The sequence below is a fragment of the Lithobates pipiens genome, unplaced genomic scaffold, assembly GCF_037356315.1.
Source record: "Lithobates pipiens isolate NorthernLeopardFrog02 unplaced genomic scaffold, aLitPip1_a1.2 Scaffold_30, whole genome shotgun sequence".
Taxonomy (NCBI): domain Eukaryota; kingdom Metazoa; phylum Chordata; class Amphibia; order Anura; family Ranidae; genus Lithobates; species Lithobates pipiens.
In genome coordinates, this window is record NW_027507791.1 from 6,827,276 (window position 1) to 6,845,321 (window position 18,046).

General features: G+C 45.3%; 1 protein-coding gene across 5 annotated transcripts in view; it reads left to right on the forward strand.

Annotated features, from left to right (window-relative positions):
* Positions 1–18,046, forward strand: part of CEP128 (centrosomal protein 128) — a 373,597-nt gene that overhangs the window by 129,440 nt on the left and 226,111 nt on the right. For 3 of the 5 annotated variants that reach the window (XM_077463576.1, XM_077463578.1, XM_077463580.1), the window contains 2 exons: positions 5,759–5,882; positions 7,876–8,039. In XM_077463576.1, coding sequence (XP_077319702.1) covers positions 5,759–5,882; positions 7,876–8,039 — 288 coding nt within the window. The remainder of the gene's footprint in view (positions 1–5,758; positions 5,883–7,875; positions 8,040–18,046) is intronic. The other 2 variants (XM_077463577.1, XM_077463579.1) reach the window with 1 other exon arrangement.

Below are 18,046 nucleotides of genomic sequence, written 5' to 3' on the forward strand. Positions count from 1 at the left end.
CTGCCAACAATCTCATTGTGTGTACAAGGCTTAAGGCTACATTCACAGTGACGATTTGGGTTGGCGCGAATTGTAGCGGCAAGAATCTTGCTGCGGCTAGGTGCAGCCTCTGGCCCCATTCATTATGACAGGTCACCAGCGGCCGCAGCTATAAATGTTTCTCTGCACAGCAAGCGTATGATTGCAGCGATCACATCCAGCATATATGTATGTGTGCAATAGTCCAGTAACAAAACATTGCAGGGGAGATTTACAAAAACTGGCGCACGCAGAATCTGCTGCAGCTGTGCATAGTAACCAGTCGGTGTCAAGGTCTTGTCAAAGCTTATTGAACAAGCTGAAGTTAGAAGCTGATTGGCTACCATGCCACACCATGCTATACCATAGGCCCTCTCTTTTCTTACATTGCTCCAAATTTCTGAAAAGACCAGCGAAACTTGAGGTCAAAACTTGAGGTCGCTCTGTGAAGGATTCTACTGTGGGCCCATAACATGACACGCCTCTCTATGAGATGACTCCACGACAAGCTGGGCTCACAGGATGTGGGCTGAATAATCCTAAATGTCATTCAAATCTGAATGCAAGGGGTGCTGAACCTCTACAGGACAGAATCGGGGAGAAGGTTGGGAGATGGTTAGTATTAGAGCCAGAGCAGATATTTTTATAGAAAGTAAACATAAATAACTTTTTTCATCTAAGCTTTTTACTTGTATATTCCTGTAAATGTGTTGGAGATTTCTTACTGGATTTTATAAAATGCAGGTCCATGTAAATTGAGTGGACTTGCAACTTGGCACAGTTGCAGCACATGTGGTTGGTGATAGGTTCTTGACGTGTATCACACACAAGCTTACATCTGCTTCTTCAGAAGTCCCGTGGAAAGGATGTTTCAATAAAACATTACAAAGTACATGAATCAAAGCCAGTAATCATTTCACTTCTATTTACAAATAGCGATACTTACAAATGGGGATGAGCTCAGGTACATCCCAATATAAGTCCGAGTCCACCTGAGCTATTCCACCAGGAACCTGTCAGTCGACATTCGGTCATAGGCAGCTGAGGCTTTCCTTGCTCTGCAGCTGCACGTATACAAGTGGCCTGAACACCCCTGAGCTGAGCTCATCCCTACTTTCAAATAATGCCACCTGAAAGCAACAAAGATGTATATCGGGGAAGACAACAGGGGATATATATATAATAAAGGCCACAAGATGATGATGATGATGGTTGGTTTTCTGTACCACAAAGATAATAGTACTCTAAATATTCAGAAGTGCCACACTATATCTATGAGAATATTGTTTAAAACCCAGGAAAGAACTCTGTATTATATCTATTAATACAAGGAATTTAGGATGAGTCCATGTTGTGAAGGGATAGCTGTCACGTCTGAAGAAAGAATAAGTTCTGCATATCTAAAACTGATATAAGAACACATTGATCATACAGAGGGTAATATAATTATTTGATCCCCTGCGGGTTGAGTAAGTTTGCCCATATACAAAGAAATGAAGGTGCCACAATTGTTTTCATAGGTATATTTTATATGATCGAGACAGAATATCAACTAAAAATACAGAAAAAACACATAATACAAATGTTATAAATTGAGTTGCAGTTCAGTGAGTGAAATAAGTATTTGATCCCCAAGCAAAATATGACTTGATACTTGGTGGAGAAACCATTGTTGGCAAGCACAAGAAGGTTCTCTTGTAGCTGGTTATCAGGTTTGCCCACATCTCGGGAGGGATTTTGGTCCACTCTTTACAGATCTTCTCTAAATCTTTAAGGTGTCTTGGCTGTTGGTTGGCAACTCAAAGTTTTAGCTCCCTCCCATAAATTTTCTATAGTATTAAGTTTGGGAGACTGGCTAGGCCACTCCATGACCTTTAGTGTGCTGCTTCTTGAGCCACTTCTTTGTTGCCTCTGTTCTGGCTTATGGAAGAAGGTTCTCATTTAAAATGTTATAATACATGGCCCCATCCATTGGCCCCTCAATGCGACAAAGTTGGCCTGTACCTTTTAGCTGAGAATGGTGCCAAAGCATAAATACGTTTTTCCACCTTTGTACATGACTGTAGGGATAGTGTTCTTGGGGTCATAACCAGCATTATTCTTCCTCCAAACACGTTGAGTTGAGCTAATATATTTATTGGCAAACTTCAGACAGACCTGTACATGTGCCTTCTTGAGAAGGGGGACCTTGCGGGCGCTGCAGGATTTCAATCAATGGCGGCGTATTGTGTTTTCAAACCATTAGTTTGTCTGGTGACTGTGGTCCCAACTGCCTTGAGATCATTCACAAGCTCCTCCCGTGTAGTTCTGGGCTAATCCCTCATTTTTCATTCATACCCCATGAGGCAAAATCTGTGTTCCACATGAGCACATACTGTAGAAAGTCTGTGGGAGCCAGAATTATTGTTGGTTGGTAGAGAGGATCAAATACTTATTTTACTCACTGAACTGCAACTTAATTTATAACATTTATATCATGTGTTTTTTCTTGATTTTTGGTTGACATTCTGTTTCTATTATTTAAAATACACCAAAAATTATGGACCTTTCATTTCTTTGTAAGTGGGCAAATTTAAAAAATCTGCAGGTGATCAAATAATTTACTCACTGTATAGGTATGAAACAAGCATGTCCAGAGGCAATCTTTCCAAGCTTCCTACCATTCCCATAAAATTATCATCAAGGTACCTTATAACGTGATATTCCAAATACTTCAAGCTCTCACAAATGTTTCCAGTGTGAGGGAAGAAGGCACTTATCAGATGAAAGCCAGCACCTCAGAGGGCCCTTGCAAAGAAAGTCCTTTGTTGGCTACATGTGTAAAAGTACAATACAGTAGATCTACTGTATTGTGCTTTTTTATACATGTAGCCATTAAAAGATTTTCTTTGCAAGAGCACTCCGAGGTTCTGGCTTTCATCTGATTAGTACCTGTAATGTTGTGAGTTGAATGTCCCAGCCAGAGCACCGGTCTCCAGCTCCTGGATGCAAGATTTAGCGGTTGAGCTTAAAGCTTCAATAATAATGAGACTGGATATAATCGAGCAAACTGTTCATTAAAGGGTAACTCCACTTTTGTGAGGGAAAACATAACAAATACAATAAAATTGGGACACCTCATATTGTAAATAAAAAGATTACAGGGAAATTACCTCTTTTTTTTCAATTTGCATGACTGTGATTTTCAGTAAAATGCAATGCAATATGGCAACTGGGTGGTGTTATAGACACAGATGGTGTATAGAACTCGCCCCCAGATATGTAATCTCCTGTTGCATGATTGGCTCACTAATTTTCCCAGAAGTCTGCACGAAGATACAAGTGAGATTTTGGGCATGCCTTGCAACAAAAATTGCATTTTTGATGAGATGTTCTCAAAGAAAATCACATCTAAAGGGACGCAGACCCTGACACTTTCCTCATTAGAACCCTGCAGGTGCAGCAGCTTATTTAGGATAATAAAATCAGTCCCGTTAGATTCAAACAAACCACTATTTCTTCAGTATAACAAAAGGGGGGAATCTACAACACCGTTTATTAAAATCCTTGCAATGTACATGGATAACCCGCAGGGACATTCTTTTTTATTTTTTATTTTTCTCAACAAAAGTGGAGTTACTCTTTAAGGTAAAAAATATATTGCCCAGGACATACCTATGTGAAGAAGAGCAGACAACCAAAGGCAGGTGCCCAAAGGGAATGATCCAGGGCAACCGCTGCCTGCATTTATAGATCTCCTCCTTTGCCTCAATGTTCTGGTAGCAGAGGACAGCATCGCGAAGCACAAGCCAGTGCCTACTGATGACCTGAGAGATTCCTTGTGACACCTAAAAAGTCCCCTAAAAGAGCTAGTTGGCTATCAACCTACCCCGGGAGTGTGAGCCAGGCCTTTTTTTTTTTGTTTGTTTTTTTCTGACCTGCAAGGGAAAAGGCATAATGACCTAGTATGCACCGCATACTAGCTCATTATGAAATACTGGCCTTAGAACGAGGCCCCGACATCTCGCCCAATCCACGCCGAGGGAGCTGACATGTTCCCTCAGCGTGTCTTCCGTGTATCACGGCTCCGGCGCTGTGAGTGGCCGGAGCTGTGATATCGTCACTCCCATGCATGCGCATGGGAGATTTCTTTCTGGCAGGGTCCAGCATCTGCCGGACTTTCAGCCAAGAATCCCCTGTGCGCATGCATCGCTGCAGTCAGCGGCGCATTGCGAGGGCAATATCTCCTAAATCGTACAGGATTAGGAGATTTTTTTTTTTTACCTACAGGTAAGCCTTATTATAGGCTTACCTGTAGGTAAAAGTTGTAAAAAAAAAAAAGAGTATACAACCACTTTTAGGCACCTCCGGCATTTCTTCCAACTTCTCCCCTCCGCTGATGTCTTCTAGCCCTCTCCGGTTCTTCTCCACTCTGCCTCTGCTGGGTCTTCTCCGCTATCTTCTCGCTCTTTTGCTGGGTCTTCTCCGCTGTCTTCTCCCACTGTTCTTCTGATGTTAACTTGACTCTCTCTCCTGCTCTAATGCCGGGTGCGCAGTGTGCCACTACTTATTGGAATGGGGCTGGGTCACCGGAGACCCGCCCATCATGCCCCGGGCGGTGATGTCCTAATGGGCGGAACCTCTGGATGACATCACAAGGTGACCCCACACCATGCCAATATAAGTAGTGGCATACACCGCCCACCTGGCATTAGATAGGGTGAGAGCGTTGAGTCAACATCGTAAGAACAACAGAGGGAGAAGACCGTGGAGAAGACCCAGCAAAAGAGCGAGAAGATAGGGGAGAAGACCCAGCAGAGGCAGAAGACAGCAGACAGAGGGACAGAGGGAGAAGAAATGGAGAGGAGAGAAATCATCGGAAGAGACACTGGAGCTGCCTCAAATTACTTTAACACCCTGTGTGCTGTGTTTTTATTTTTGTACCCCATACTCATTCACGTAGGGTGACGGGGCAGGATCTGGGGGCCCCCTTGTTAAAGGGGGCCTCCAAATTCCGATAAGCCCCCCGCCTTCAGACCCTGACAACCAATGACCAGGGTTGCCTGGGAAGGGGCCCTTATCCTCATCAACATTGGGGAAAAGGTGCTTTGGGGCGGGGGGTAGAGCCCCCCGCCCCAAAGCACCCACCCCCATGTGAGGGCATGTGGCCTGGTACGGTTCATAGGGCGCGCTCACTCGTCCCCATGCTCGAATAAGGGTCTGGTATGGATTTTGGGGGGCAGACCCCTATGCTGTTTTTTCGGCATGGGGGTTCACCATAAAAGGGCCTGGTATGCTCTTGGAGGGGAACCCATTTGTTTTTTTTTGTTTTTTTTTTTGGTGTGGAGTTCCCCTCTCAAGATAATCATTGCACAAGTCGCATGCCAAAGTCGAATCAGTCAAGATGGCAATCTGACTTTAGTAATATTCAATGGGCTGAAGTTGGATCAAAGTCGGACCAAAGTAGTGCAGGGAGCATTTTCAAAATTGGACCAGTTAAGACTGCTCCCATAGGGAAACATTAATTTTCATGCGACATGAGCTCCCAATGTCGGAGCGTTTGTCGTACCAGTGTGAACCCTGCCTTATCCCGCTTTTTATGAGCTGAATATTCCCTAATCCTTGCCCAGCTGTTACTGGTTGAATCTGATTGTGTATGGCCAATTTTTGGCATGGACAGGATTTCAGCAGAAGCATGGAGTGTTCATTTCCAGGCACCATGTCCCCTGTATATTCATCTTCTCTTATTTGTGCCCTTTAGGTGGAAGATCTGCGGAGTCAACTAATAAAAGTGGAAGAAGATCGTAATCACCTGCAGCTCCAGCTCTCCCAGATGTCTCATATTCAGCATGAGGACCACGAAGAGGACAGAAGGGTTCGGGCAGGTGGGCCTCAGTCTTCTATATTGAAATCAGTATGCATGTAAATTACAAATCTCCCACCTTGTATTTTCCGATTTAGCCAAGTGGCTTTAGGGTTTGTTTACACTTGCGGTTGGGGGCTGGTGAAAATAGGTAGTTGAGCTTTGGTTTTAACCTGCCCACTTCTTCAGACTGACACCCGCCCATCAAGGCATTTTGATATTTGCACAACCCCTCTCAAGAGCCAGCTAACTGCTTGCATTAGGGATCAAGGTTCTTAAGAGGAGTACTAAGGCAGGATGCTGTGTACAGCACCATGCCAGCCACTCCCGCAATGATCTGTCAGTGTGAAGCAGACATTTGATGAGGCAAAATAGGTTTAGGGAGCAGCATGAGAATGGGTACCTAGCGGCTCATAATCGGAGGAGGAGGGTCTTCCTATGTCATATCATGTGACTGACCTCTCATTTCCTGCACTGTTTACTGCAGCATTAGCCCTTGTACACATGGTCGGACATTCCGACAACAGAATCCAATGATTTTGTCCGAAACTAGTGTTGCATACACATGGTAGGACAAAGTTGTCGGAAAATCCGATCGTTCGTAACGTGATGACATTATTTCGTTACGACGGGACTACGTTCAGGCTAGTAGCCAATCGCTTTGGTCTAGGAATTTGATCTGAGCATGCGTGGCACTTTGTCCGATTGGAATTCTCTACAAACGATCGGACAAAGTCCGATCAGATCATGTTGTCAGAAAATTTTATAGCCCAGCTCTAAAATGTTGTCGGATGGATATTCAGACGGAAACAGTCCGATGGTGCCCACACACGGTCGGATTATCCGACAACACAGTCGTATTATCCGACAACATGATCGGATAGGACATTTTCCATCGGAATGTCCGACCGTGTGTACATGGGCTTATACAGAGAACATGCTGTAGGACTGTGCAGCCTCCACATTGTGCCTTTCATTATATGAACAGAAAAATCACCGGCACAGTGTGGCATAAACACTGAGGTATCCAGCAAAGAGCGGTATCCACTCTTTTTGTATATGGGCCCCTGAGTCACCTGAAATATAGAGACATCTCTACTGAGAATAAATCTGAAAATACCACATTAAGAAGGAATTGCTATAAAAATTTAAGACAAAGAATATTGAAGCACGAGGAATGTGTAGAATAGAAGCAATGAAAAACAAAAAGATTAAGGCTCGGTTCACATATATGCCGATCCGTTTTGAACTGCATGCGATGCACATAACACGTGAACCGGCTTGCAAGAGAGCTGGTTCACACATGTCCAGGGCAGCTACTTTACGTTTTTAAAGAGTCCTATGCGAGTAAAAGTAAAAATTTGCACCTGAACTGGTGAACAAAACTGCACCAGACTCAGTATAAAAACTGACTGCAGCTGGACATGTGTGAACACAGCCTAAATGTTATGTGTTGCTTCATACAGTTTATGCTAATAAGGCATTTCTACCTTGCCTGAGCTGACAGCATATTTTAGAAAAAGAAAAACATTCCCCTTCAATGGGACTTTAAAGGCAGCATACACTGATATAATGCGAAAAGTAGTTTATTAAATATACCTAAGTCTACGGTGAAATAAAATGATAAATATTAAAATATTTTAAAAAAATCAAAATTTATACACAATATACATGCATATGAAAAAAAAACTATTTACATGAAAATTATGACAAAGATAATTATACTCTCCGGTACATACTAATCCCCGATACCCCGGTCCATCAGACCTTTCACCATTTTTTTGTTGGTTGTCTCCTGGACAAAAATGGTATCTTGTATCTCTTTGTAAGCTAGTTCTCCAGAACTGGATACCTTAATCTAAATGAGGACCTCATTCCTCTTCCCACTGCTTGACCACACTGTTTTGTCATTTTGCAGTCACCTGAAATAAGCACCCCCAATTTTTTTTTTTTATCTCGCATTCTGGCTAACATTGTACACCCAATATTGATATTTTGGTTTGTCTTTCTGTCAGTAGTGGTGGAACGGTCAGAACGGGAGAAGCAGGAACTGGAGTGTCAGATTTCTGAGCTACGCACTCAGCTCAACAGAAATGCAATCCTGTCTGAGATGGAAGAACTGAAACGCAACCTCAATCAAAAGGAGAGAGAGAAGATTCAGCTGGCTGAACAGATGGAGGTGTGTATGGTGTGTTTGTGTGTACAGGTATACTTTAAGGTCCTATTCCATTCAGTTTATGTAAAGCCTGCATTGAAAAGCCTTCTTCAACTGCTTGCCGACCAGCCGCCGTCATACTGCGACAGGTTAACGCGGTTGCGTGAAACGCTGTAGGTGTACGTTGGCTGCTTTAAGAGCTATAGGGGGCATGCACGGCCGCGATGTCCAGTGACCCACGATCGCTCCTCCGAGCCAGGACCAGGGATCTGTCAATATGAAACAAACAGATCCCCGTTCTTTCAGGGAAGTAGAGATATCTGCTGTTCCTAGTGATCAGGAACAGCGATCTTTCTCTACTCCCTACTCCCAGTTATAAACTCCTCACTAGGGAACACCTAACCCCGTGATCGCCCCCTAGTGTTAACCTAGTGTTAACCCCTTCCCCTACCACCAAAAAAAGCTCTATTTGTGGGGACAAAAAGGACATCGGTTTAATTTGTGTACAATGTCGCTCGATCGTGCAATTGTCAGCGCAGCGCCGTATGACAAAAAATGGCCTGGTCAGGAAGTGCGTAAATCCTTCCAGGGCTGAAATGGTTATAGGAATCTTGTTGTGAGAGAAAAACATTGAGATTTCTATTGTTTACCTTTGTCCGACAATGCCATCTGCCTGGCTGTAATGCTTGCTCAATTGCGGTATTATTTTGAATTGCTGGCCTAGAACAAGTATACAGATTGGGACTTCTCATCTTTATTTTACCTTCTTGATTGGCATGCTCAATCCAGGTTAGTGAATCTGAAAGTTTGTTGCCAGTGGTTTCGCCAGACAGCCAGGTAACCTGCATTTTCCGAAGAAGACAAGAAATTGCAGTCTTGAGGTACAGTTTAGAGCAAAGCTGAGTGTTATTAAGGGAGATTTCAATGTAGCCACTGACTTGGCCCTTGCAGTTTAGTACCCCTTATGTAAACAATAGTGCAACCATCAGGGATATTAACGTCTAGGTTTTTTTTCCTTTCTTTAAAATAACAAACACCTTATACTTGCCTGCTCTGTGCAATGGTTTTGCACAGAGCAGCCCGGATCCACCTCTTTTCTGATTGGCTCACTGGCTGTGATTGTGGCTGCCAAAACCAATAAGGAGTGCTAGTCCCCAGAGAGCCAAGGCTCTCATTGACATCGCTGGATTGTGAGGGGGCTCAGGTAAGTATTAGGGGTTGCTGCTGCCTTATCCCTTGCGCACAGAGCTTTCTCCAGATTCTCAGAATAGTTTCATATTATGTTCTATAATACATGATGGTATATTCAAAGTCTGTGCAATTTAAGTTGAGTAACAATATTCTGACTCTCTAAGATGCTCTTTTTTTATAGCCAATCATGTTACTGACCTGTGGCCAATTAACCCAATTAGCTGAAAAAACATTCTTTCAGCTTTTCCTTGTTAGTACCACCTACTTTGTCACCTTTTTGTTGCCGTGTCACAACTTTTTTGAGACCTGTTGCGGCCATCAATTTCACAATGGCCTCATTTCTATTATTTAAATGGTACTCTTTCTTAGTATAAACATTTAGTATGTTTTCTATTTTGAATAAAAATTAGAGTTACGCTTACCGGTAACATCTTTTCCAGTAGTCTTTCAGGACAGCCACTATGAGAGATAGACTCCTCCTCTTCCTCTGGAAACACTGCATTAGCCCATAAATTCTTACTTCCCCTGCCGGACCTCAGTTTATATCGAGATTACCTCCGGCCAGCTGGGGAGACACAAGAACACATTAATAACATATTGTCAAATACCATTATCTTGCTGCGCTCTGGTCTTTTGTAAGACTCTTCCCCCCCCCCCCCCCCCCCCCCAATTTTCGAGTGGGTAAATAGGGCTGTCCTGAAAGACTACTGGAAAAGACGTTACCGGTAAGCGTAACTCTAATTTTCCCTAATCGTCTTTCAGGACAGCCACTATGAGAGGATAAACGAGCACTTACCAGTTAGGGTGGGACTACAGCTTGCAAAACCTTTCGCCCAAAGGCCTGCTCACCTGCCGACACCAGATCCACTCTGTAGTGTTTTACGAAAGTGGAGTAGCTGGACCATGTTGCTGCCCTGCAAATCTGTTCTGGCGTTGCTCCCGCTTTTTCTGCCTGGGAGGCTGCCATAGCTCTAGTAGAGTGTGCCCTAATACCCACTGGGATTTCTTTCCCTGCAACTGAATAAGCCTGCTCGATGGCTACTCTGAGCCATCTAGCAATAATAGTGCGTCGGGACGCCTTACAACCTTTTCTGGCCCCGGAAAACAAAACAAATAAGGAGTCTGACCTTCTGAATTTCTTGGTCAGTTCTAAATAGTGTAGGATATATCTCCTCACGTCCAAATAATTAAATTTTATTTCCTTCTCGCCGGAGTGATTGGGACAAAACAATTTCCTGGCTTCTATGAAAGCCGGATGACACTTTCGGCAAAAAGGCCGGATCGGTCTTTAAAACTATCCGGTCCGGAAAAATAACGCAAAAGGGAGCCCTGACTGATAAGGCCTCGATCTCACTGACCCTCCTGGCAGTTGTTACTGCTACCAGAAACACTGTCTTCAGAGTAAGTTCTCTTAGAAAACACTCTTTCAAAGGCTCAAAGGGGGGTCCAGTTAAGCTTTGTAAAACTAATGATAAATCCCATCTGGGAAAGGACAGACCCTGGACCGGTCTCTGTCTAGACAAGGCCCTAAAGAATCTGACTACCCACGGGTTGGCAGCCAAATGATCTTCCAAATAAACACTGAGGGCTGACCCTTGACCCCTAAGGGTACTAATGGATAAGCCTTTATCTGCCCCACATTGTAAAAATTCCAAAACTGCGGAGGAGCTCCGTACTGGGAAAGAGCTCTCTGCGCACCACTTGTTGAAACGTAACCAGACCTTTTCATAGATCTGGCGAGTTTCCTTTTTCCTACTGTCCAGGAGGGTAGAAACTAGCCTCTCTGAAAACCCTTTAGCTTTTAATAAACCCTCCTCAGTAGCCAGGCCGCTAACTTCCACTGGCGTACTTGTGGGCAGAGGACTGGCCCCTGAGAGAGGAGATCGTCCCGAGGGGGCAAGAGTAGGGGAGGTTCTACCGCCAACTGCTTCAGTATTGAGAACCATGCTCTCTTGGGCCTATGCGGTGCCACCAGAATCAGAGATGTGTTTTCCATTTGAAACTTTCTCAGGACTGCTAGCAACAACGCCGGAGGTGGGAAGGCATAGAAAGTTCTGAAGTGCCAATTCTGGTTCAAAGCGTCCCTGGGCTAGAAGGGAACCCAAATGTGCCCCCCAGCCTTTTCCGCTTGCATCTGTGGTAACTACCCGAGAAACCGGGATGAGCCACAGACGCCCTTGCGACAGGTTTGTCACTTTCCTCCACCACCAGAGGGATCTCTTTACTTGGTGTGGAATATGTACTAGGGTGTCTAGAGCCTCCAGACTGTGGTCCCACACCCCTAGGACAAAGGTCTGTAGGGGACAAAAATGTAGCCCTGCCCACTGCACTGCTGGGAGGGTAGATGTAAGAAGACCCAATACTGACATCAGAACCCTTATGGAAAACAGCTGGTTGCTCTGAAGAGAGGCCACCGCTCTGTCCAGCTTTTGTACCTTCTCTCTTGGCAGAAAAACTCTCAACAGTGTTGAGTCCAGCAGGAGACCTAGATAGGAGATCTGTTGTGAGGGGATCAGGCTGGACTATTCCAAGTTCAGAAGCCACCCCAGGTCCTTTTGGTTAGATTGAGATCCTTGACCAACTGTATTGGGGATCCTGCAAATAAGAGCAGGTCGTCCAGGTAGGCTATTATACATATCCCTTGGAGCCGAAGAAAGGCCATGGCTTCTGCCAGGACCCTGGTAAAAATGCGGGGTGAAGAGGATAGCCCGAATGGCAGGGCCTGAAACTGAAAGTGTACTGTTTCTCCCCCTAAATCTATGGCAAGGCGTAGAAACTTCTGCGAGGCCTCCGCTATAGGGATGTGTAAATACGCGTCCCTTAGGTCCAGAGATACCATGAAACAGTTGCGGGGCAGAAGAGCCTTTACTGAAAAGATCGACTCCATGCGGAATCTTTTGTATGTCACTGAACCGTTCAGGGGCTTTAAGTTCAGAATCAATCTGAACTTTCCTGAGGGTTTTTTTACTACGAAGACATGAGAATAAAACCCCCTTCCCTCTTCTGCTTTTGGGACCCTGAGAATAACATCCTGATTCTCCAATTCCCTCAGAGCTTCCAGCAAGGCCTCGGCCTTTGCCATGCACCTGGGTAGATGCGTGACAAGGAGCTTTTGAGGGGGTGGTCTTAAGAATTCCAAGAGGTACCCCCTTCCTATTACCCCTAAAAAAAATTGATTGGGGGATATTGTCTCCCACTGTGGGAGAAAGGCCCCCAGTCTTCCTCCCACTGTAGCTGGAATGTCACTGGGTTTTACGGTGCTGGACAGGAGGGCGAAAAATCGCCCCTCCTCTGTCCCTGCCTTTTTGGGGCCAGGTTTTCTTTTTCCCCTCTGGTTTAGGGGTTTCCCTACGCCCTTGCGGACGAAACCCCTTTTTTGTTTGTATGGGGGTTTTCCGTTTAAGAGGAAAGGATTTTTTCCTGTCTGCTGTCCGGTCTAGAACAGTCTCTAGCCCTGGGCCAAAAAAGGAGGTCCCCCGTCAAAGGTATCCCACACAGTTTTATCTTGGAGGCATTATCCCCTGGCCACGTTTTTAGCCAGAGGGCCCTTCTGGCCGAATTGGCTAGAGCCGCCGTTCTGCCCGACATGCGGACGGACTCGGCAGAGGCATCTGCTATGTAAGCGACCCCTCGCAGCATAGTAGGGAAGGACGACAGAATGGTTTCCTTATCTGTGCCTGCCTCAATATGTTGTTGGATCTGTGAGAGCCAGTGCTCTAATTTGCGAGCCACAACCGTAACTGCCATTTCAGGCTTTAAATTGCCGATAGCCGAGTCCCACGTTTTCTTAAGCAGAGAGTCAATCCTTTGGTCCATGACATCTGCCAAGGCCCCCATGTCTTCAAACGCCAAATCTGTGTGTCTGGAGACCTGGGAGAAAGCGGCATCTAATTTGGGATTTTTATTCCAAAGGCATGCTGGGTCCTCTGAAAATGGGAATCTTCTTTTGAGGGATCTAGACAAAAAGGGCTTTCTCTCAGGATCCTGCCACTCCTTTTTAACTGTTTCCATTAGAACTTTGTGCACTGGAAACACCCTTCTCTTTGGTTCCCCTAAACCTGAATACATTTGGTCATGAAGGGTTAGGGGCTTCTTATCCGCCTGGATACCGAGGGTTGTATAAATCGCTTTTAAGAGGTCCTCTACCTCATCAAGGGATAATTTATATCTGGAGGCTTTCCTGGACCCCCCGTCCTGCTCCTCCCCCTCTGAACCCTCCTGGGAATCGGAAGAGGAACTGTCTGGAAGTTCCCTTCCTGTCCCTGAAGGGCCTGCAACCTCTGTCCCCCCTGTAGTAGCAGGTTGAACCGGAGCAGAACTCTGTGCTAGAGGTGGGGTTGTATCCTGGGGAGCTGGACCCGTGGGAAGCTGAAATTTTTCAAAAAGGGATCTAAAAGAAGAGAAGATGGACGAGAGCTCTTTGACTGAAGCTGCTAGTCCTGACTCCTGTTCAGATTCCCTTTCCCTAACGAGGGAATCTATACAGCCTTTGCACAACACTTTTGTCCAAGATTCCCCTAAAATGTCCCTACAGGAGGCACACTTCTTTTTAGAGCTATGCGTAGACTTAGTTTTTTCCGTAGCTTTCTGAAATAAGTAAAAAAAGGAAAAAAAGAGAAAAAGTCAATACAAAGCTCGGGATACAACCCTGGGAGTGCACTAGACCCTTTTTAAAAGAAGGGATTTGAGCCTCCCCTCCCCCCCGGCCACCCAGGGGGTCTGCACCCCCCCCCCCCCGATGATAGAACCATACATTGGGGTGGGGGGATCCTAGATAGAGAGTACCCCTCCCCAGGGTGCCCTTACCTTAGGAATGCTGGAGATAGTGTCTGTTGGTTTAGCCTCAGCTTCCGACATGACTGCAGGTGGCTGCTTACTACAGAGTTTCACGCTGCCTGTGCGCATTCCAAACTCATCTCCAGCTTGTGCCCGGCCCTCCTATCAGCTCCACGACCCGGAACCGGAAGTTGATCGTATTCGAGGTCAAGCCTTCGTTTCCACCGGATACGACGTCGCCCATTCGTTCGGCCCGCTCGGTTCAAAGAAAAAAAGGGCGGACTGTACCCTTGTATAGGGAAATCTTTCGAACGGCTTGCCAGCTGCGTCCCTGTAGATGCGATAGGAGTCCCCCACGACCTGAAGTCGCGCTCGACTAGGAAGGGGTGGCAATACCTGGTGAGGTAAGTAAACCGAACATCCAAACGGTTTGAACCCAGCTTTCTCCTAACGAAGCCCCTGCTTCTTTCAACCGGGTTCTTGACGAAAAGAATGGCCACAGCCTCCCCGACTGATCGGCCTGGTCCCTGCACAGTGTCTCCCCGCCGGAGGAAACACTAATAACTGAGGCCCGGCAGGGGAAGTAAGAATTTATGGGCTGGCGCAGTGTTTCCAGAGGAAGAGGAGGAGTCTATCTCTCATAGTGGCTGTCCTGAAAGACGATTAAGGAAATATGGGTTTGAGATTTAGAAATCCTTGCATTCTATTTTTATGTAGATTTTACACTTTTTTTGCGATTGGTGATAGAAGGTGCTTGCCTGGAGTTCAGGTTGAGCCTTTCTCAACCAGGCTTCTGTGGAACCTTTGGGTTCCATAAAGCTGAACTCCAGTAATTTAGCTACTTTGTAAAAACGACAGACGTGCCATGGGTTCAGTCCAATGAGGTGCTTGCCTCATCTGACAGTTTTATTCTGCTCCAGGAAGAATACTTCTGGAGCTTCAATGCTGCTTTCTGTGGTCTGAGCTCTTTCAATAGCAGAGTCGCTGGGTTGCTTTGCTCAAGCCTCCTCTCCTTCTGCCCATTCACAGAAGCCTTTGTGTTATGTGAACTCATTAACAAAATACAAAGGCTTCTGTGAATGGGCAGCAGAGGAGAAGGATGGACATAGCTGCTCTGTGTGCTTATCTCCTCTCTCACAGCCGGAGTGTGTCTTCCTGGGAGTGCAATAAACCTGTCACATGCAGGTAATAGTGAGATGTCCCTGCAGTGACAAGCACCTAATTGGACCACCAATCCAAGGGGCACTTCACTGACCACCAGTGTGAGGGAACACTACATATTTCTCTGTGTGGATTTCTTTAACAGTAATTATTTATATTTGTGTTTCATTATCAAATCCTCCCAAAATTTGTATTAATTGTTTTGTCTTCTGCTACACACCATCCACCCTCACTTGCACTGAGTGAATGCCAATGCAGTACATGTTGTAATAAGCACTGAGATGTCTTCATATCATTAGGACCTTTGTCTTGTCACCTGCGTCCATATAAACGCTGCTCCGATCTGTGTCTGGGAGCGTCTCGCAGTCTTCCACACACTCTACAAAGCAATTAGACATCACTTAAGGAGGCCATAAATCTCTGAAATGTAGCCTTGCCGTGGTGTCGGTAGAAAAGAGTTTATTATTAAACCTTGCTTAAGGCTTGCAGAGAGTAGCAGCATTAATACATCACTGCTGAACTGCCGCTCTTAGCGTGTGCTAGAACAAAAACAACTTGCCCCCGCCATTATTCCAATCAATCGAGTCTGGCTCAGATTATCCTCTTAATCTCTGAGCGTGCCGGCAAAGCTGTAGGTCTACAGACTGCACACTTCTGTAGGAAGCCGCGTTTATGACCTGCAGGAAGAGCATGCTTAATGCTTCAATTGCATTGTATTGCATCACTAGTTAGTATAGGTCTCTAAATTTGTTGTGTTGCATAAAATCGTGATATCTTCTAAAGAATATTTTCTCTATCCTCCATTGAGGGACTCGGCTTGATGAAAATAAGCAATATAGGGTTCTGCTGCTGCTTGCAGGAGAAATGGGCGCAAACTCCATCCACTTCAGACCTGCACAGTTTCCCTTAGGAGAATGAATGTTTTTTTTTTTTTTCCCTTCTGCTGCATTTATAACTTACTTTAACTGAAGATATTTCTACTATCAACAACTACTGCTAGAGTCGGGAATAGTCCATATTGAGGTTCCTTTCACTTCTGCTCAGGTGACTCCTAGATTCATAGGCAGTCAGCAGGACAGGAAGTGAGGGGATAGTTCCCTAATATGGGGTAATTAGAATCCCAAACAGATTTAAAGTTATTGTTAAGGCAGAAGGTTTCTTATATTAATGCATTCTATGCAGTAAGATGAAAAGCCTTCTCTGTGCAGCAGCCCCCCCACTCCTCTAATACTTACCTGAGGCCCCTCTAGATCCAGTAATGTTGCAGGAGTGTCTCCGTTGCCCCGGACTCCCCTCCTCATTGGCTGAGACAGCAGCACAACGCCGTTGGCTCCCACTGCTGTCAATCAAAGTCAGTCAGCCAATGAGCAGAGAAAAGGGGTGGCTCCATGTCTGAATTGACATAGTGAGCTGTGGCTCAGCTTGGGTGCCCCCGTAGCAAGCTGCTTGCTGTGGTGGCACTCATCAGGAGGGAGGAGCAAGGAGCACCAAAGAGGGACCTGAGAAGAGGAGGATCGGCCTGCTCTGTGCAAATCCACTGTAACAGGTGGAACAGCAAAAACAGGATTTAACTAAAAAAATAAACTTTACAGTCCCTTTAACCTTTCCCCCCCTCTGCTCAGAAAAAGACAATTGGATTTAAAAGCAGATTTTTCAAGTGGGATACTTGTGCATAACCAGATATACTGCCCCAAATTTCCTACTGATTAGCTAGCATTATGCAAATACCCTCCTGTGAACTGCCATTGCTCACTTCTGTTTTGAGCACAAAAATGGGGGGGGGGTTTGGGTACTTGGTTTTAACAGGTACCTGCTCCCACTTCTGCTCAGATTGCCACAAAGATCTGATTGGAAGTTCAACCGTATACCTTCCTCCTCCATTTTCCCAAAGCCTTCTGAGAGCTGTTATGTGACTGCATGATCCTTTGCAAAGCGCAGCGTGATTTGCACATGCACAGTGTGAAGCCGACGGTGAAACCAAAGCGCTCCACAGCTGGTTTCCCTTACTTAAGATCTGGGCGCTAGAGACCAGAAGCCCAGTAGAGAGTTGACAGGTAAGTGTGCTTCTATTTAAAGTCAGCAGCTACAGTATTTTTTTTTTTTTTTGGGGGGGGGGGGGGGAGCCAATATTGTCTAAATAAATTTGTCAATGTGTATTCTTTCTTGAATCTCGGTGTGTTTTGTTTGTTTTCTTTCCATATCATCTGCAGTAATCCAATGTGAGACTTTCCCTCTGTGCTGGAGCTTTCTGTAATACTGACCGCTCACTGCTGCTCTACCCTTGTCCAGGGTGACTGGTCTTGTTTTCGCCCCTTCCTGTAGTGTTCTGCAGGCAGCCTTTAGTGGTGGAAGCTTGCTGGGCCACTCCCACAGCTCCGCTCTTTGCACAGGCTATGTGCATTGATTTTGTCAATATTTTTACAAGGCAATATCTGGGTTTTCAAAGGAATTTGAGCACAAAATGGATTTGTAATCCCCTGTTGCTTTTAAGGTAAATTTAAAGTTTTGTTGGGGTTTTTTTGCCCAGAGTTTAGATTTAAAGCTTTTCTCCTGATCCTGGTTTCAGTACTGTTGCTGGCCTAGGAAAAAACAGTGCTGGATTTCAGATGTTTCATACTTCAGTGGCTGCATGCTTGTTCCAGGTCAGTGACTTGCTAAATCATGACATCAGGATAGGCAGAAAAAGTGGTGCAGAGATGGGGGGCTGCATACCTTCATCTGGGCTTGAGGGACATACAAATATTTAGCATCTAAATTAGCAAGCCAGGCCAGCTGCATATACCTCTGCATCTATCTTCAAGGCACTGTTCCATTTAAAAACAAGATAGAAACAAATGGCCCATCTCATATCTGTCTTCATATGGTCCTTTTAGGTAAGAAAGGATTGGTGGTCTCTGAGGAAG